The sequence below is a fragment of the Hyaena hyaena genome, unplaced genomic scaffold (genome assembly GCF_003009895.1).
Source record: "Hyaena hyaena isolate Hyena2069 unplaced genomic scaffold, ASM300989v1 scaffold_616, whole genome shotgun sequence".
NCBI lineage: Eukaryota > Metazoa > Chordata > Mammalia > Carnivora > Hyaenidae > Hyaena > Hyaena hyaena.
Window position 1 is genome coordinate 202,295 of NW_024081247.1, and position 21,331 is coordinate 223,625.

Genomic DNA, 21,331 nt, shown 5'->3' on the forward strand with positions numbered 1-21,331 from the left:
GGGAATGTAAACCACTTCTATGTGCGGACTTCATAAAAACTTTGATCTGCAAGCAAGGTACTGTCCAAAGCATAGAGTAGCCACAGGAATTATTTTGTGTGATCTTTGCACCAAGGATTTGGGGCCTGCAAAGAACAGGAGGCATTTTTTTTTTTTTTTTTTTGCACTGGCCATTTTAGTATTCATGTCTCCTGTACTGCTTTCTAATAAGTTAAGAATGAAACGGGAGACTGCGTGCAGGAGTGAGAAATGCGGGAAGAGCAGAACTGTAAAATAAAAATGAACGAAAGTGCATCTCAACTTCCCGTCCGTTATTAACACTCAAGAGGACAACAACGCCAATTTTACTGTTACTACTTAACATTTCGCACTGACAAAAGGATGTTACAGTCATTTTTGCATGTTATTTCTCGATACTTTTCTAAGAGAGACCACCGAGCTCTGACACCATTCTCAACATTCATTATATAATGCTACATTAAATGATTTTTCCGAGGAGGAGGATAAAAACGCAATCTGTGCCAGCATGTTCCCAAAAACAGTCTTTTCAGCGAGAACAATTGTTCCCTTTGCTGTTCAGGTAGACGAGACTGGCTGATGCTTGGATTTTGTTTTCTTTATGTTCTATAGGTCCACTCTCTCACTTTTATTCACCCCTCCTCCATTTGATTTATTATTATTTGTGTACCCCTTAAATTGTGATCCTAAAACTTAATATAACAGGGTGAGAAAAGAGAGAAGATGACTGCCTTTCCTTTTCATTCTTCTTTGTTACAGAATTCCTGTAAGCCGTGTGGCTCCCATACAGTGACCATGCCCCTCTCTGGGGAATGGCATCTTTCTCAAAGGAGCGTGTTTGCGAGACAGGCTGAGAGATGTGTGCTCGAGTCAAGTGGACGAAAGAGTCTCTGATTCAGAGGCTCTGGCTGACCTCGAGTTTTAGGTGTTTGCTAGCTCAGCTTACTTGTTAGTTTGTATGGAGACAGCCATTTAATAAATGAGCAGACCCCAACCAGGCACCATCTCCTAGCCTTACTTAGCGTCTTTGTCTTCCTGCCAGAAACTTTAGCAGTTCTTCTGGGTCAAAATAATGTCAATGGGAAGCTCTGAAATCCCTAATGCTTCGTTGGATTTGGGGGAGAATGTGGATTTCTTTTATTTTTAATTCAAGTGAGAAAAATTTCTTCCTTTATTGTTAGATGGCCCAAACAGTGTGGAAATCTGTCAGTGACCTGACTTATTTATTAATTAAATAAGATGCCTGAATTAAAAAATACAGTCCAAGAGCAGAGATCATTTAGGTATGCTGTCTATATCTCTCCAACAAACCTGAAAAATATGCCTTCACTTGGGGCCATGTGGTCACAGCCCAACAGGTAATAAACTCTATTTTTTAAAGTATAGGTCCCAGTGAAATGAAGAATGTAAGTGGAGTAGACATTTATTTCAGAGCTAGAAGCGTGCCTGACTATAGAAAAAAGGTGCAAGATCTTTGAGTATGTTCCCATTGTAAGAAGTCTATACATTAATATCTTTGTTTCCTTCCATTTCAAACCTGGTGAATGGGTGATAGGTACCCATTTATCTTTACTTCTTAGTCTGTGAATTACCACATCCAACATATGCAAACCATGGAAAACAGGCTCCTGACTCGGGGACAGGGGGTCCAAGTGTTGTGTCTGTGGTGTTGTAATTTGTCTCCCCTTTGCATGAAGGGTCTGAGTTGACCAATACCTGTAGGGCACAAAGCTATACACAATCTTTGTGCTAATATTGGTAGTGGTGTTACAATAATAGTCATAATAGCTTCAATTTGTGGAGCTCATGCAATGTGTTAGATGACTTTTAAACACATCTTTATCCTAAAAATACCCAAATGGTGCTGACAAAATGAAGAAGCCAGGAACTGGAACATTTACATGCCTTGCTCAAGATCATAGACACTCAAGGTTTGAATCAGGTCTGACAGATTCAAGTTCATGCCTTCTTACCACATCCTTCTAGGTAGAGTTAAATCTGGCAACGCAAAAAATTTGAGCAGGGTGACCACATGTTTCAATGTATACCTATTGCTCCACCATAATCAAAGGGTCCCCATTTCACGCTCTAAAATGTCCCAGTTTGGAGAATAAATTGGATGATCACTGTCTCCAAACAAGGTTTAACATGAACATAAGACTTTTCTTAGGTATTACTCATGATGCTTCAGGGAACCTTTCTGCCTTTAATGAAAGGCTTCAAACCAATAACAAATTGGACCTGGCCTGGCGTATCTGGGAAAAACAGACGTTTTTGTGAAGGAATATCACTTATTGCTTGAGTGTACTCTTACCTGTCTGTCTCTGTCGGTCAAGAATATTTGTCTTTCCTTCTCCTTGCCTCCCCCTCATATCTGTCTTATTCTGCGTAGGCATTCTATACTGATCAAGTGTCAGGTCATTGATTCTTTGGTTTTACTTTAAAAATACAGGTTGGTCACTCATTGAGATGTTTGACTCACTATTAACAGTGCTTTTGTTAAAACGAGAATAAAAAAACATTTCAAGACACCTCTTAACTTCTTTTTCTTTCTTCCTTCTCCTTAAGCTTGCTGCTATCATTCCCCCCACTTCTTTACCACAGCCGTGGTGGATAGGTGTCCAGGGAGCTTCCTAGTTGTAGCCCCCGGACAATGCTACTGGCAGTTTCGCTGGGGTAAGTCAGATCCGAAACGTATTATTTCAAGCACCACCTCACATGTCTGTGCTCCTCTTCTGATCTTATGGGCAAACTATTGTCCTGTTTCTATTATTTTCAAGGGCTTTTAGGAAGACGAAAGGAACTGATTTTTTTTTTAAGCTGATAAAATATATAATGGCTTCAAAGACACAATGCTATAAGAAAATCTAACTTTCTTTTTTGTCGGTTTTAAATGTATGGCTTTGATTTATGGATCAAAATTACTCATTTATTATTTTATCTATACAGCTCTGGGCAATTTTGACAGTTAAAATTTAGTTTTATTGACCAGTGCAGCCACTGTACCCACGAGGGGCCTGGTGCACACAGCCTGCTGCACTCAAGAAATGATGATTTTTGATTCCATGAGTGAGTCAGATTGGGGATCATAACCGATATAACAATAAGTTCCAAATCTCAGTGCCCAAGGCAAGAGTTTTGCTGTAAAACACAATCACCCTGGTAGGAGGGGAGGAAGAGCATCGTGGGCAGAAGTCTGCAAGCACAATTTAATGCAGCTGGGACAAGCCCCGACTGTCTGTCCATCCCAAATGTGGAGCCACAGAGGGGAGTGTTTCTCTAAGACCCAGTTCCACAGACTAAAGATTAACGAGCAGAAATGCCTAAAACGCAAAAGGCATGTTAGTTACATAGACAATGAACGAAACAACCATTGAGAGATGAGAAAACCTAGTGCAATTAACCAAACTTTCACTTTTCAAGAAGCCAAAAAAAAAAAAAAAAAAGAAGAAGAAGAAGAAAGAAAGAACGGAAGAATCTCTTCTGGAACATCTCAGTTACCACCCCCTCTCTCTCACAGAAACACAAACTCGCTCAGTGGTTTTAGGCCAGTTTAATTTAGGCGTATTCCACGACCAAATTGGCCACCTCTGCAATGTTAATTTAGTCTTTTACTCTGAATCCCCTGGGATACATAAACAGACCTCCAAAGGGTAACAAATCAATAAAATGTCTAATTTGATTAACCATGTTTTCAAATCCATCAGGACAGCTCTGTGCAGAAATAAATAGGTGGGTAAATGAATAAAGAAGGGCACTCACTTGTGAGTATTTTCCATGTCTTCTTGTCATCATCATAGTACTGGACCAAATTGCTGGGAAGCCGGTCCGGCCCAGGAGGCAAGCCTCCAACCAGTAACAGCATTTTCTTGTTAGAGCGAATTCTTCACCCAAAACAAAAGAGGAGATGGATAACCACATTATTGTAGAGCCTCTTTAGTGGCAACGAAATCATAACCATCAAAAGAATGTTCCTTGCTTGCAGATTTCTATTTCATTTTTTCCTGTTTCTTTTCCCATTCATGTCTCAACAATTTTTTTTGAACCAAGCAGAAAAATGATCAGAAGAGCAGCATATCCCCATACTCATGGAATAATAAGCTCCCTTTATGCAATTTGTTAGAGGTTCATTCTAGAACGACCTTTTTCTTATATTATCCCTTTAAATCATCACTCTTTACAGCTGAGTACACATGAAATGCTCTGGAGTTGTACTAAGGTTAAGCATTAAAGTTGCATGTCAAAAATCGTATTAGTCAAAATCATTATTATAAGCCATTCTCCACTCAAAGAACCTTGAAAAAATTAAGGTTATGCAGAGAGTTTGTGAGCCAACTCTTTAATCACCCAGGGAACTTCAAATACCAGTTTGGTACAATTAGTAGCACAGGGCTAACTGGGGTAGGTTAACCAGGATCATCAAGGAGACTTTCTATTTGTTTAATTTAGCGGAGACTTCTGCCTTCATCTCCTTCCCAGGGCCCCTCCCTCCCTCCCTCCCTCCCTCCCCGGCTTCTCCCGCTCCCACCCCCATCCCTGGGCACCACTGGCGACACAGCAGCACCAATTGGTAAAAATGAGACTGTGAGGTTGTTTTGAGCCTCCCCAGAGTGGAGCCCTGCCAATGCTTGCCACTGATCCAGCGGCATGAACCTGCTCAACTGTGCAAAGTCACTCTAATTCCCTCCCTCTGTTTTTCTACCTTCTCCCCCAGGGGGCAACCACTGAAAGGAGTGACTACCCACCCATCAAGAGCTGGCAATTCGCTGCTATTAACCGTGACTGTGATTCCCAGTCTGCCTGGCAGTTCCTGAGAACAGGCCTGCAACGTCTCATATGCAGTAAAAGCTATAAGATGCACCCTGGCCGGCACACTCGACCTGATGGATGTGCGATCCTCAGGAAGGGTAATGGATTGAGCACACTTGCGATTGGAGCAGGGAGGGGAGGCCCAGACCCCCACAAGGGGCCTGCTGATTTAACAGTCGCTTTACATATAATTGAACTTTTCATTTACCTGAAAGGCTGAAGGTGGTGGTGGAAGAAACGGAACAACCATGACTGAAGGAAAAAGTCAATAAATACGAAAGGGTTCCCCTTAAATATGATCACAACCCGCGCTGGTGGCTCTGAATCTATTATTACATATTCAGCCTGTCGTTCTGATTCAAGGACGCTTGGCAAAGTACGCCCTTGTGGAGAAGCACTGTTTATTGGTTAAGAACCTAACATTCGGAGAGTTAACTTAATACAGTTAATGACATTTCCATGTGAAGGAAGGGAACAAGAGAATTCCTTTAATGAAACTCTGGTGCCATTGAATGCACTGTAAACGCCTCAGTAGAAAAAATACCTTCTGGAGAAACTCTTCTCAGGGAATCATGGACAGTACGTAAGCCATACTTACAGAAGAACGCCTAATGTGACAGCAGCTCGCAATATTAATTTTGTCACAAAGAAAACCCCTCACTTCTTTGAATTCACAATACTTTGGAACTGTACCCATATGCCTTATAGACGTGTAGTTGTGAAACAAAAGCCGAATACGAGAGCAAAGAGCTCCATACTTTGAGGATTGCAGTGATCGGGGTGGTTTGCTAAAGAGGGGTTCTGGGAACTCAGTGTAGTAAGTATTCTGGAATGAGAACATACATAACTGATGCGCTATATCATCTCTTAAATGCATGGTTACAAAACTGTTACAAGATGATTTTCTTCTTGTAGTTTTTTTAGTCCAAATAATCAACCAGCCTGTGAGGAATCAAGATGAGAGCAGATACTCTTTTTTAGGTTGCTATCCGTCACCCTGTGTCGACGTTGCTGTTCAACTGGAAGGCACCATTCTGTGATTTTCATGATGTGACATGTCTACCTGCTTTCAGGTTCTGGTAGAGGCAGAGAGACCACTATTGATGGTTAGATGTAAGAGGAAAGGACTCAATGAAGTGGTATGACCAGAGCAATACAAGTAAATTTCTGTTATGATATGTAAATAAAGGTACTCCTTTTAAAGGGGGTTTCATGAATGACAAATGGAGACAAATGAATGACTTACATTTATTTGTAAGTTTGTTTCATTAATTGATAAAGCCTGCTTCCCTGGACCAACCCACATTGGTGATTTTCAACAGTGATTTAGATGGACCATCTCTGCAGATGAGGAGAGGATCTAGAGTCTTTGTTCTCTCTTCCCAAAGAGCCACCTGCTGCCATCTGTCCTCTGAGAAACTGGCCTGGGACTACCCATCCTAGGCCACTGAATAGCTGGAAAATGGCAACAGCCCTCACTCCCGCCAACAATGACATGATTCAAAGGGCTAGCTAGCATAGCAGCAGCGACATCCCCCACAGAAACCAAGATGGATCTCTAAACCATCCAGCCTTCTCAGGGAATGTGATAAGAAATTACATGGAAGGAAAGGAAATCCCACTTACCCTCATGGGCCGCGTGTTTTCTGTGGAGAAGTGTTTTAAGTTCATCGTGTACAGCCTTCTTAGTGAGTGAAGACACATTTAAAACCCTGTTTCATTACATTCGTGTCATCATCCATTTCACTTATTATAGCATTGCACTTGGACTATCTTGTTTCTAATGCTTGTTGTCACTTAATTTTCCAAACAAATATCGGTATTATTTAAGTCTAAAGAAAGTTTAAAACTCTACCTTATGCAGGTGAATCACACAGAAGCCAAAAGTAGGATAAAGCGTGTGAGAAGTAGCAGAGTGCAGAAGGAAGAACACATAGACTAACAAAACACGTTTGAGTGGTTTCTCACCATTTTCTCTATGACTGTCAAAACAGCCATTTTACAGGCAGCTGAGAACGTTCTCATAGTAAAAGTGGCATGAGCTGTGTTGAGACCTGGGCCTTCATATGTTACCAGGCCTATGATCTTTTTAAAATTCAAATTTGTTCTTTTTTTAATTTTTCTTTTACCATAACTTCTGACTAAGACCCAGATGACCTGGATTCTAGGGCTAATTTTGCTGTTGGGCAGAGTAATTTTGTAAAAATTACTTGGCTTTTTGGAACCTCTGTTTTCTCATAATAGATAAATAGTGTCTGACTTGCCTCTTCAAGGGATTGTCATGAAGATTATATAAAATGAAGTGAAAAGTTCTACAGAAACTCTAAGGTAAGTGATTATTAATCTGTAGATGCCGAGAGTACAACGTGGGCTTCATTTCAACAGACCAAGCCCGATTACATAGTTAAGAAAGAAAATTAATATTTTTCACCGAGATTCTTGTTGAGTTTGTGTCTATAAATACAAGCTAATGACGAGAACTTCACTACACAGCTGTTATCTTATGTGTTCTTAGAAAATTGTCACTTTAGTTGTACTGGACATCTTTTGAGCCTTGTTATAAGAAAATATACATTTGGACATTACATAAAACTGCACCTTTCTGAATCCAAATAAAGGAGCCTAATAGAGATCACTCTACATTTCTTACTTCTTTAGAATAAAACAAATGAGAAAAACCATCACATATTTTACTTTGATATAAATGCAACATCAACTATTCCATTACTCCTAGAAAGTAATACATGTGAATAATTCCTGTGGAAAAGCTTCCATTCTTTTTACAACGTGCAATTATAATAGTGACAATGACAATAATGACAGATAATAATGAATGTGTATTGGATATTGAAACCTCTGATTATCATGCTATTTATTTGATGTGTGTGAACTTCAATTTGAAAACACCGTGATAAAAAAGATACCTTGTGATCCAGAAAAGTAAAATGAGAGGGATCTGAATTAACGTGCTGAAGGGGGTTTCAGTTATTCTTTTTTAAATAATTCCGACAGAACCTTACAGGTTTCACTTTAGATTAGTCAAAATCTACAAGTGTTACCCCTTTTGCAGTGACTAGAGTTCCTTCATATGGCTACCTGGTATACTTTTCAGAAGCCATTCACATAAGGAACCAATGTACCCAAAATGAATATGCTCTCTTCAAATTTGTTAATATTTTAAAATACACGTACTCTTTTTTACTCCTCAACTTGGCACTACCCAGACCAAACTAATGTGTTTAAAAGACATGAAATTAGAGACAAAGAACTTAGTATGTATGTCATAATTAATAATATTATTTTGATGCCTTTGATTTGGGCTCCTAGATTCTTGCATAGAAAAATATAAGGTTAAAAAGGCGATAGAATTTGCAAGTCCCCTTTGTTCCATCTCAGTAATTGCCCAACATTTACCATGTGTCATATTTATGTGTGTGTGTGTGTGTGTGTGTGTGTGTACGTGTGTGCTTGCGCGCATATGTACTTTGGTTACGGGGATGAATGATTGAAGGATGACCTAAAACCTCCTGGTGTAAACAAATTTTTCATCATACTGGTGCTATAAGTACGGTAAAGTCTCATTTATTTATATTTCAGTGATTTGGAACTTTAATAATTGGGAAACAGGCCAGATAAAGTTTACCTTCCCATGATACATGAAAAAAGTTTTCATTACCTAGATTGCAAGGAGGGTTTTAATCTGTTTAAGAAACCAGGTGGTCTGCTGGCATTTTAGAGCTACCTATGTCCCTTTAGACTAAATTCATTTTGCAGATTATAAATTTTTCTCATTTATTTTGGTAAAGAAAACATTCTATAATCTTCTAATCATTAAATGAGAGAGTTAGAAGACAACTTGGAAGTAATCTAGTTCAGCGAACCCCAAGCCTGGTGAGGCACCAGGATCATCTAAGGGGATTCTCGAGTCCCCACTCCCACAGATTATGATTCAATTGGGATGAGGCCTTAAAAATCAGTAATGTTTCACAGTCTTCCAGTTAATTTTAACTAACACAGAGCCAGATTTGAGGTCACTGATTTGGTCCTGCTCTCTACCTAAAGTAGAAATCTTTTCAATAGTTTTTTTTCAAAGGTAATTATTCTTACCAATTAAGCGATTTATTTTATTTTATTAAAAAAATTTAACAATTATTTTTGAGAGAGACAGATAGTAAGCAGGGGAGGGACAGAGAGGGGGAGACACAGGATCTGAATGAAGCAGGCTCTGGGCTCTGAGCTGTCAGTATAGATAGAGCCTGATGTGTGGCTCGAACTCATGAACCAGTGACATCATGACCTGAGCTGAAATCAGATGCTCAACTGACTGAGCCACCCAGGCGCCCCTCAGTTATATAATTTATAACAAAATGGACCTTAGTTTTTCAAAACTGCTTTATTGTGGAAAGATGTTTGGGCAGATGTGTTAAATATATGTTTTTCTCCTTATGCTGAGCTGAAAACCTACCGAAGTCTTTTAGAAAAAAAGAGGGCAAGACTCGTGTCTTTTCTGGCAGCACTTCAAATATTGAAAGATAGTTGCCATATGTCTTCTCTTTTCTGTGTTAAAAACCCTCATTTCTTTCTGAGAAAGTTTCCATTTTCCCTCTCATCATTCTCACCTCTCTAAAGTATCTCTAGACCATCATTATCCCCCTTTAAAAATGTGATCAGAATTATATACAATATAACAAATGTGGTATGTGATATGATGGATATATGTGTGTGTGTGTGTGTGTGTGTGTGTTATAAAGCTTTCATTAGTCTTTCATAAATTACATTAGTCTTTTAGCAGTGACAGTGCAATGCTGGGCTGCTGTTCAGCTTCCAGAGGACTACAGATATAGAATTTTTAAAAATCTAAGTGTTTTAACGTCAGGTTTTTCCTATCCTATGTTTCTTCTGGTTAAATATTTTCAACATCAACACATGAGTATTTTAAAATGCTTTTGTATATTCTACTGATTTAGGTATTTTGTTTCAATTCACTTATTTTTTAAAGTTTTTAAAAAATGTTTATTTTTGAGAAAGAGAGAGAGACAGCATGACTGAGGGAGGGGCAAAGAGAGAGGGAGACACGAACTTGAAGCGGCATCCAAGCTCTGAGCTGTCAGCACAGAATCCAATGTGGGGCTCGAACTCACTAACTATGAAATCATGACCCAAGCTGAAGTCTGAAGTTTAACCAGCTGAGGCACCCAGGCACCCCTGTTTCAATGCACTTATTATTTAGCAGTTATTGATTGAGTTCATACTATGTTCCAGGTACCATTCTAAACACTAGAGCTAATGGTGGGAAGAAGAGGTATAAATTCCTTGTTCCTCATGGCACTTACTTCCATCCTAGAAGGAACATCTATTGAAAACACCTTGATTCTTGAAGTAGGGAGCCTGGTTGTTAAGGGTATAAGCCTTACAACTTGGGTGAGGCCCCTGGTTTCAGCTCCTTTGAGATGAGTGACCTTGGGCTAGCCTCTTTACCCTTTTCAACCTTATTTATAAAATAGGGATAACAACAGACTTAGGGCATAGTTTGTTGGTTTTTTTTTCAGGATTAAATTAAACAATATATGCACAGCATTTATAAAAGTGCTAGATCCATGCTATCATCAGCTTCCTCGTCGCCATCATCATCAGTATTAGCTATTTCTTTGTGTAACTTGCAGATTTGATAAGGTAGTATGCCTATGCCCCGGTCCAAGTTTTATTACTTAAAAATAATAGTGTTGTGTTTCTTTTGTTTAGATGTTTTAATTATCATAGCTTGTTCTCTCTGAAATAATACTAACTCACTGGGGTTTTACTCTGGAGTTCCTCATATACTCATATATAGCCTTTAGGAGTATACAGCTTTTTGTTGTTGTTGTTGTTGTTTGAAACCTAGAGATTTGATGGGAAAACTAAGCAGTTGTGAAGTAGGAAGGTAAACTGGAATAGATAATCATTTTCCCATTCTCTAAGGGCCAAGTTAATTTTCATTTAAGAGTCAGCCACAAGTGGATTTAAATTCTCTTTCTACCACTTCATACGTTTATATCCTTGGGTTAGTATTCAATCTCTTTACACCTCAGTTGCTTCATCTGTAAAGTGGGAGTGTTGTGAGGGTTAAGTGTAATGGGAAAATAAATGATTGCTACGTGTGAATAAAATCACCTTCTAGAGTCAGTCCCTTTAACAAATGAAAAGTACTTTGTGCTGCTGATGCCTTGAAAACTGAGTGTCTCTGCATAGTGGAGGAAGATAAAAACTGATACCTCCGACATAGCCCAGTAGGGAGAGGCTGGAGAAGAGTAGAGGGAATGACTCATTCCCATTACTTTCCAATTTCAATGGACTTGACGAAACTTATGATGCTTTGGTATTTTCTACTAGCAGGGAGTGAAAGGGCAATTTCACACCTGGTGGTACAACAGGGATGTATGTTGGTGGTCTGGGAGGCAGAAAAAGCCAGGATGACACAAACCCCCAGGGATTCACAGAAGTGAGGATGGTTTTGGGTTTCCACTGGCCATGAGATTGGTGGGGTTTACACCAATTTTACTGGATCTGGGAAGCCACCAGCTGACATTTGGGTCGCATATGGAAAATATTTATGTCGCTCCCATGGTAATCAATCGGTAAGCAATAACAAATATTATGCATAATTATTAACCTTACAAATCACTCATGTGAAAATCAATCATTGGCATTTGGCTTTTTCTTATATTGCTTAGAAGCCTTTCAGAAACCATAGGTTGTGCTGTTTATAAATAGCCAGAATCTTTACTGCATAAGCAAGTTTCTTGAAAATATAAAACCACTGGGCTTACTACAGCGCTGTGGATCCAGATCTCGTGAACAAATTCAACCTGCTCACCCTTTGGTCTGCCATCTCTCTCTCTCTGTTGAAGATGTCACCAAACTGTATCCAAGTCACCAAGTTTAAAAAATTTTTTTTCAATGTTTATTTATTTTTGAGAGAGAGGGAGGGACAGAATCCGAAGCAGGCTCCAGTCTCTGAGCTGTCAGCGCAGAGCCCCTTGTAGGGCTCAAACCCACGAACCTGTAAGATCGTGACCTGAGCCAAGGGTGACGCTTGACCAACTGAGCCATCCAGGTGCTCCTTGAGTCACCAGATTTTATGAGAATCTTGACTCTTCTTCCATTTTCTTGCTATAGTCAATGTTTTGCAAAGTCCTATAGATTCTAGAGCCGTATTGTTTCCTGAGCCTATCTCTTCATCCCAGTCAGACCGCTATTAGCCTGACTCAGCTAGGTTGGCTCTCTCCCAAGCTGATGTAGCAGTGGAGTCTCTCCTTCCTGCGCTCCCATTGAATCTCCCCTCCACAGCTTTGTCAAATGAATTTCAGCAAAGCCTGATGTTAAGGATCAACTGCTTCAGTCTTCTTCTGAAAAACTATCAAATAATTCCCCATTACCTATCATCTACAGGGTGCATATTTCCCCCACGTTGTAACTTCCGTTTTCTCTCTCACAGGTAAATAAATGCCTTCCTTGAGATTCTTTTCAGGGATAAAAGAGTTTCTGAGTTAACGTCTGAAAGAAACTTGAAAGAGGAATTTCAGATGGAAATTGCTTAGACCGTGGGGAAAAGTAAGGAGAGGAAGATCCGGAGTGATTGGCCAGGAGGAGACTTTGAAAATCAGCTAGCCTTCCCTAAACTTCCAGCTAGAATGGTCCCCTAAAGTCCCCAGAGGACAGCTGCTACCCTTTTCTTAAAATTTTCCAGAGAAGTAAACTCCCTTGAGAATTTGTTCCAGCTGATTTGCTGTTGTATTTAGGTTTCTTTATCATAGCTGTTCTTGGTAATTACACAGCAGCTTTCATCGGAAGAGGCTTTAAATAGACCTGATAATGCCTCTCTGAGGTAGGTAAACACAAACTATCATTATCCCCATTTAACAGATGAAAGAATAGAGGAAAAAGGGCTTGGGCATCTTTTCCAGTGCCTCAGGATGGGTTTTATTTCCTCTATTTCACAGAGGAAATATCTCTAGGGTTTTCTCACACCAACCCTTCTGTGATTCTCAGGGTCAGGTCTAACTGAAAATACCTTAGCTTCCCATCTTCTGACGTTGATTCTGCCCCTGCCACCGGGAGTCTGGCTTCGTGATGACTGCGGAGGGGTCAGTTGCACGCATTATTCCGTTTTTCTAAGATGGAAGTAACTCTAAGATTTGCTTGATCATATCATAAAGACAATTCATGCTCACTGAGAAAAATTCTGACAATACTTAAAACCAAAAAGGATTTCGCATCTAGTAGGTGGTCAATAAATACTTCTTGTGTGAATGAGGAAATGATAAACAAAAGAACAAATGGGTGAAGAGACACTGGTAATCTGACCTTCGAGAAATGCATCATTACAGCTTCTTTATCATATTTTTTTTCCTCTCTCACTTGTTTTAAGTTCCAGTCAGTGAGTGTGATGGTGAAACACGAGGAAAAGTCGTGTTTCTGAACTATACGGTGGGAGAGTCAGAGGGTAATACTCTGGGGAACAGTCTTATTGACAAACACCCAGATCTAACCTGCTGCCTTTGCACTGCCCCAAGCCCTTTTGTGTCTTATGCCTACTTGCGCATGTCCAAATCATCAGTCTCGCCGTGGTCATACCACTACATTCATGATTCTCATTGGATGCCTCTGTCTTTCTCTTGCTCTTTGAGATTACTATTGTCTCACGGAATGGGAACTATGCACAATAGAGAAATGTTATCCAATTTCAGTTATTAGCACAATAGAGAACCTTCATGATATTTGCTATATTCACACACTGATATTATTTAATACTTTATTGAAAACCTCTCACTAAAAAAATAAAATTAAACAACATAAAACTACTCACTTAAAAAATGTTTAACACCATTCTATCCTAGCGGTTCCCAGGGCTGGTTGCTCTTTAGAATCGCCTGGGAAAGTTTTACAAAGTGTCTAGGATGGGGGCAACCTCTCAGAGATTCTGGGTTAACGACCCAGGGTGGGGACCCAGCATTGGTTTTTGTTTGCTTGCTTTTTAAAGCTTTCTGTGTGATTCTAACATAGAGGAATATTGAGAATTACTGCTCTACGCAATTACATTTATGAATTATGGGCTTCATGGGTTAATTGTTTATTTCTAATATATGCTCAAATGTAGTAATACCTCAAAATTAAATAAACATTAAAAATTTTTAGAAAGGGGCGCCTGGGTGACTCAGTCAGTTAAGCGTCCGACTTCAGCTCAGGTCATGGTCTCGCCATTAGTGGGGTTGGAGCCCAGCGTTGGGCTCTGTGCTGACAGCTCAAAGCTTGGAGCCTGCTTCGGATTCTGTGTCTCCCTCTTTCACTGCCCCTCCTCCACTCATGCTCTGTGTGTCTCTTTCTCAAAAATAAATACACATTAAAAAAATTTAAATGAAGTATTATCTAACCTACTACAATAAATTTAGAAAGGGCTTTTTGTGTACCATCTGAAACTGTCTCACATCCTACCAGTGGTCAGTAATCATAGTTGAGGACACACTATAATGAACGGAAGAAACCAGGACTTTAAAATGTGAACCTCTAAAAACTGGGTTACATTCCAACCCTGCCACTAGTTATGCGTTTGGCTGCAAGATCAACCTCTTTACTGACACGTCGCAATCCTAGATAACCACCTTCCCTCTCCTACACTCTTACTTCAGCCCCTGTGGCTTGCCAGGGTCTTCCACAATTGTTTCCTGGCCCATACACATTCGGGGTGAGTTAGGAATGTGGCCGTGTCTTCCTGTATGTGGATGGGGTAGTTTGCTCATGTTTTTGCCACTTTCCTCTGGGACCAAACCTGCAGACTGGTTAATGGTGGCAGAGGTCGGTGTGGCAAAAAACCCTTCATCTGAATCCATGAAATATAGGCCTTCCTGAGGCTTCGATCGTAAGCCTGAAGGGCCAGAACACGTCTATGTTTACACTGTACATAGCGCTTCACACTCCATCCTGGGTCCTCTGCTTCATGAGGGACCATGGCTTCCGGCCAACCTGATGCTCACTGCATTCTCCCCGCCCCTCCTTCCACACCTCCCAGATTAGAGCTTCCTTTAGTAACTAGAAGCAGCTGAATATCTTCTTTGCTTGATTACCTATATAATCCCTAATTCTAATACCTAGTACTTAGTGCCTTTCTTCTGAAGAGCATAAATTGCAATGGAAATAGCATCTCATTAATCCTCCCTGCATCCCTGTGAGGAGGTTGAGTGGCAAGTATTACCTCCTAGACTAATCCCCGTGCTTGCAAGGGGGACACCGGCTCTCCCTGCTCACTAGCACAGAGGCTTGCTACCAAACACGCTGGCAGGGACAACCACTGTTCGTGCGATAGGAGAAAGCTCTTCTTGTTCAAGGGAGAAGCAGTTCTATGCAGCCCATCACAGAGGAGCCATTGGGGCTCTGTGTAGCTTGGTGACAAAAGGAGATACAGCATTACTCACTCTAGTGATGGACTCATAACTAATGCCTGCACTTAAACCCCAAATAAAGCTCCATTGTTAGACTGTGCAGCCTCCTGAGAACCAGTCTCATTGAGACTTCCCTCTCTCTCTTTCTTTCACTCTCCAGCCCATCTGGCCCGCTTTTTGAAGAGATGGAGTGACTTCCTGACCTGAGGAATCTGGTACCTGCTGCACAAGAAAAAGTGCAGAAAGACATAAGGATGGTGTTGAAAATTCAAGTTCAGGATGTAACATACCCGGCTAAAGTTACTTGTCTCCGAGAGGACGCAATGGTCAAAATGAAAAGATGAACAAAGTCAGCATTCCGAAGGAATCAGCGTTCCGCTGATGCTGAGGGGCGCAGTGGCTAGATCCTACCTCGTGATCTAGAGCCTGATTTTATCCATTACTCTAACTCCGGGGAGAGATTTCTCATGGGGAAGCCAGGAAGCTTGTTCGGAAGAACTGGAGCCAGCCTCCTGCCAAGCAGGCTCTTTCCAGTTGGAGAGTCACTGCAGGAGTGGCCACGCAGGAAGACAGTGAGAAAAGTTAGTTAGTAACCGAATATATTACTCCAGGCTTCCTGTGGAATATTCACGGCAACACATAGGTGTCCATCTTCAACTCAAGGAAAGGGAGCTTCAGCTAATACCTTCTAGATGGGCCCAGAATTTGATTTTAGGAGACGAATAATTTTATCAAACCATCCTGGGGTTAAGACAAATGAAGAAGGTTACCCTTACTTTTGGGTAGATAAGCAGCAAGGGACTGAGGCAGGCCCAGGGTGTGTGTGCTGTGGAGACAATGAGGTGTGGCTTGTGGGATCCAGCTTAGGGACACCCTGCTGCTTTGGGTGAAATAGGAATCTCTTATCCTGCTCCTCTTCTCCTCTCCCTCCCTGTGGGGAGCCAGTTCTTTCTGTTCCTTGCTGCTCCACCAGCCCTGGAGGGGCTAATGCTAAAGGAAGCCCTAGCTGCAGGGCTCAGTGAGGCTGAGAGACTCTTTAATGTTCCCCGTGCGTAGGGCATCTGCGAGGAAGCCTCATGCACCCTCCCAATCAGCTGGTCCATGACACTGTCCTCTTCCATTATCAGACTTTTGGCAGGCAGAAACAAATCCTCCTGGGAAAATGGAGCACGTTCTCTAAAACTGAATTGTGGACACTGTAGTGTGTGGCTTGAATGATTCTGAGAATTCTCTGGTGCGGTAGGTACCCCGATTTCATCATCAGGAAATAAATCCCTCAGAGCTGGTAATTCAAATAGCCTTCTCTATCACTCATTCCCCCTCTCCTCGTGTCCGTTTATCAGAGTACTTTGAATTTTGCAACACATTTCCCTCAGACTTGTCTTTCAGTAGGATTAGGATTTTCTCCCCTCTTCTATAGATATGTAGCAAATTGGAAAACAGGAGCAATTTTTGGTTTAGTCTTGGGATTTTCAAAGTGTGGTCCAAAAGGCACCAGTAGCAAAACCACCTGGGATGTTGCTAAATATGCAGGTTCCTGGGTCCACGTTCCTGGTCAGTTTATTTAGAATCTCTGAGGTAGGGCCAGGGAAGATATATTTATTTAAAAATCTCTATTGTTGAGTCTTAAGAGAACTATGGATTCAGGCAAGACTTTCTGAGACTGAGGAAAGAGGATATTTTTGTCTTATAGCTTTGTATTGCTGGAAGAGCTATTAATATATTGCTGAGTTGGATCACTGCTCAATTGCCTATATAACTTTGCCGTATAGACCTAGTTGAAAAGTAACAGTTCAGCTAGCTTCCCTAACCTGTTTTCAAATCCCTGGATCCTCTTACTGGCTCTTGGTATAAACTGAATTGTTTCTGCCAGATTTATATGTTGAGGCCCTAACCCCCAATGTGACTGTACTTGAGGACAGGGTCTTTGGGAAGTAATTAAGGTTAAATGAGGTCATAAGGATAGGGCACCAATCCATTAGGACTGGCATCCTTATAAGAAGAGGAGGAGACACCAGAAGTCTCTGTCTCACTCTCTCTGCCAGTGCACACACAGGAAGGGCTGTGTGAGAACACGGTGAGAAGGCTGCTGTCTGTAAGCCAGGAAGAGAGGCATCACCAGAAACCAATCCTGTTGGCAACTTGACCTTGGACTTCCAGCCTCACAGAACTGGGAGAAAAGAAAGTTCTGTTATTAAGCCACCTAGTCTGCTTTATTCTAAAATGGCAGCTCGAGCAGGCTAATCTAGACTTCCTAGCAACTGTCCTACCAACAGGAACACGGGGCAGAAGAGACCAATGAGTCTCATACTCACTTTTGGAAATTGACCCTTGAGAAGGAGCCTTCTATGGTCAAACTTGCACAACCATCTTGAGAAAGGATCTTCCTAATGTCACCACAGAATAACTTTACTTTATAGCAGCCTACCAGCTACACTATATATGGAGATTTGGAATACGGGGAGGCAGGTTCCTTATCTACTCCTCTGTTTGGTGCTCAAGTACTGTGCATATGCAGTAAATGTTAATGGATAACAATGTTCCAGCAGGGGAAGGGCGACTAGGATGGATAATAACAGATATGGCCAATGGAGAGAAGTGATTCGAGTATGCTTTTGGGGCAGACTCTACTTAGCGTCTATAAAGCCACAGACACGAATTTCTTTGTGCTGTCAGAAATTCTAAATGCTTCTTATGCTCTGAGACTCTATAGTTTCCTTGCCATAAAAAAAGTGAAACATTTTCCAGAAAAATCTTTCAGAGTTGAGAATTATTCTTTCTAGGTCAAAAACACTGTTGTTTTCTAGAACTTGGGCTCTCAGTTTGACGAGGCTGATAGAAGGCTTGAGGGGCTCCTTTCTGTACAGGGGGTGCTTCTTCCCCGGAATAGAGTTTTACTTAGACTACCTGCTGCTGGTTTAGTTTGCTGTGCCCTAAGTCTGGAGAAATCACAGGCCCTGAGTTTATTTGAGTGCATTGCAGTGATGTTCACATATTTCAGTTTTGCTTTGTCTGCTTTTCTCTCTTCCCAATTTTTTACTATAAGAATGTCTCAGTGACAGTTGGAGTTTGTTAGGCTTCTAGGGATACTGAAGTGACTGCCTAGAATGAGTACCTTCTCTCTGTAAGACTTCCGCAGATGGACAAAGGTGGCTGCTTTCTAAACACACACACAAGTGACCAATTTGAAGAGGTTACCTGCTTTCTTGGGATCTGTTGGCAGTGCATACTAAAAACTGTAAAGTTATCATATATTTTGATAACACTTTGTCCCCTTGAATATCCAGATAATGAAATACATGCTAAAATTCCTACCACTTTGCACCCAGATCTATGATGGCCTGGAGTCTTCTTTGTTACATAATGGAGATATAAACCTCACAGAAAGCAACAGATTAATAATCAAAATAGAAACTGTCCATCCAGAAGCATAAACATTAAGTTTAGGAAACAATCTGCTGAACGTACTTCCATATCTATACGCTCAAAGCAACAGTTAGTGAAGTAATAGTACCTAGCCTACTAAGAGTCGTAAATGTAATTTCTTGTCAAGAGTAGCAGGTATTTTTTGTCCCTGAGGAAAACTGCAAGGAGACTGTAGCAAAGGAAGATGAAAGTGGACAAGTTACTCTCATGCTGAATTTAGCTTTTCCATGTCAGAAACTGCCTCGATAATATGTGTAGTGAAGCCCTCAGTTGAAACCCAGCCATGACTGGAAATACTGGGCTGTACTATTTCCTGCTGATTCCCAAAAGGAACTCTTTTGCCTCCCCTTCCAATTGAGAGGATGTGTTTTGCAGTTTTGTTGTCTTTTTACATATTTCTTCTTCTTCTGCAACGACTCTTCTGAGTTATCATTGTCTTGGCAACCAAGAAATTTCACCTCATTTTCTGGTCTCGGCAACCAAAGAATTTTACCACATTTCCCTAAAGTAATTATTGGGTAAACATAGTTCGAATAAACATTTCTTATGTACCTCTAAGAAAATTTAAATAAATTAATTAACGGATAGTTTTTTGAATGAAATTTTTGCTAAACCAAGTCCAAACTATCGGTTGAGAAATATAATGCCTCAGTAAATATAAAGCCAAAATTGTCACACAAAGAAAACAAATAACAACAAAATCAACCACAGATATTTTCTTCTGTCATACCCAACACCAGAGTTTCCGTAACTGACATATGTGTCATACAAAAGTACCCCGAGAGCTTTCCAATGTATATCTGCATGCATTTTCTTGTCATTCTCATCAGCTACAACACCCAATTCCTGCAGAAGGTGGGCCCTGGCTGTGATGCAGGAACCACAGGAAGCACTGCTAAAAATGCTTCAAAGGCTTATAACTCAGTAAAAAAGAGACAGCTCAGCTAAAAAATGGCCAAAGGATTTGAATAGACATTTTTCAAAGCTAAATGAACAAGTGGCCAATAAGCACGTGAAAAGAGGCTCAACATAGCTAGCCATGAGGAAAATGCAAACAACGATGAGCTAGAGCTTCACAGCCATAAGGACGGCTATGGTCAAAAAAGACGACAACAAGCATTGGCAAGGATGTGGAGAAACTGGAGCTTTCGTGCACTGCCGATGAGAATGCAAAGTGGCATAGGTGCTTTGGAAAACAGCCTGACAGTTTGTCAAAAGGTGAAACATTTGTTCATTGTTCACTGAATACCATATGACCCAGCAATTCCACTGCCAGGTGTGTGTGTGTGTGTGTGTGTGTGTGTGTGTGTATCTCCAAGAGAAATGGAAACATAGATCTATACACAATCTTGTACTTTCATTACTCACAGCACATTATTTATAATAGCAAAAAGTGGAAATAATACAAATGTCCATCAACTGATGGGTAAATAAAATGTGTTATATCCATACAATGAAATACTATTTAGCCACAAAAAGCAATGAAGTACTATTACATGATTCAATGTGGATGAACTTTTAAAACATTGTGCTACATGACAGGATCCCATCAAAAAGACCACATATTGTGTGATTCCATTTATCTGAAGTGTCCAGAACAAGCAATATTTGGGTCTCTGGAGACAGGAAGTAGATTAGTGGTTGCCTAGGGTTGAGGGGAGCAGGGAGGAGATGGGGGCTGATTGCTAACAGATAAAGGGTCTTTTGTGGGGGGGGTGAAAAAATGTTCTAAAATTAATTGTGGTGATGGCTGCACAACTCCACAACTACTGGGTTTTACATTTTAAATGAACAAATTGTATGCTATGTAAGTTACACTGCAATAAAGCCACTCAACATGAATCTACCATGGTTTTTCTAACGTTTCCAATTGCTGACATAGATGGATCAAGAGGATAGAACAGACTCCAAGACTGGCCTAAGTTCTGTAGTTCACGCAAAGAACTTTGAGTGGATAAAATGGACACTTTTAGCAGAAACATTATCACAATCAGAGCAACACTTGGGATTCATGCTATGAGAATCCAGCTCTAGAAAGAACATGCTGTATGGAATTAGGAGTCCTAACAAGTAAACAGAAAAGCAAAATAGATATAAGTAGAGCTACTGTTATAAAAATAAAATCTATCAATTACTAAGTATTCATCGCCAGGCACCACGTTAAGTGTTGTACATACATTCTTCAAACATTGAACTGCCCAAATGAAGTGAGTATTAGTATATACACTTTATAGGGAAGCAATCTGAAAACAAGTAAACTACCGAAAGAAAGCCAGCTTATGAGTGTCGAGGTAGGATTTGACCCACATCGGTGTGACTTTTGGGTCTTAATTACTATGCCATAGAACTGTTTAAGATATTTGCATTATAACATAACCATTTCATTTCTACCTCCTCTTATGCCATATTCTCTCCCTTATTCATATATGTATATTTCCTAGCTTTACTTTGTAGTCCCTACCTACAAATGCCATTTTGGAGTGAACGATTGGGAAAATCTTCAAATAGGGAGAGTACAGAGATTGCCTCTGACTGTTGTGGTATAGTCATTATAGTTACCAATCCACCCAATTGGTCTTTGCTGCGAGGCACACACTCCTGTCTCTGTATAATACACCAATATTGCCTGAGATCCATCACAGTATCAACGAACCCCTGTGAAT

General features: G+C 40.6%; 1 protein-coding gene across 1 annotated transcript in view; it reads right to left on the bottom strand.

The window, feature by feature from the left end:
- The window catches only part of KLHL14 (kelch like family member 14), a 99,478-nt gene that overhangs the window by 67,571 nt on the left and 10,576 nt on the right, over positions 1 to 21,331 (bottom strand). The window contains exon 2 of the mRNA XM_039257385.1: positions 3,781 to 3,902. Coding sequence (XP_039113316.1) covers positions 3,781 to 3,902 — 122 coding nt within the window. The remainder of the gene's footprint in view (positions 1 to 3,780; positions 3,903 to 21,331) is intronic.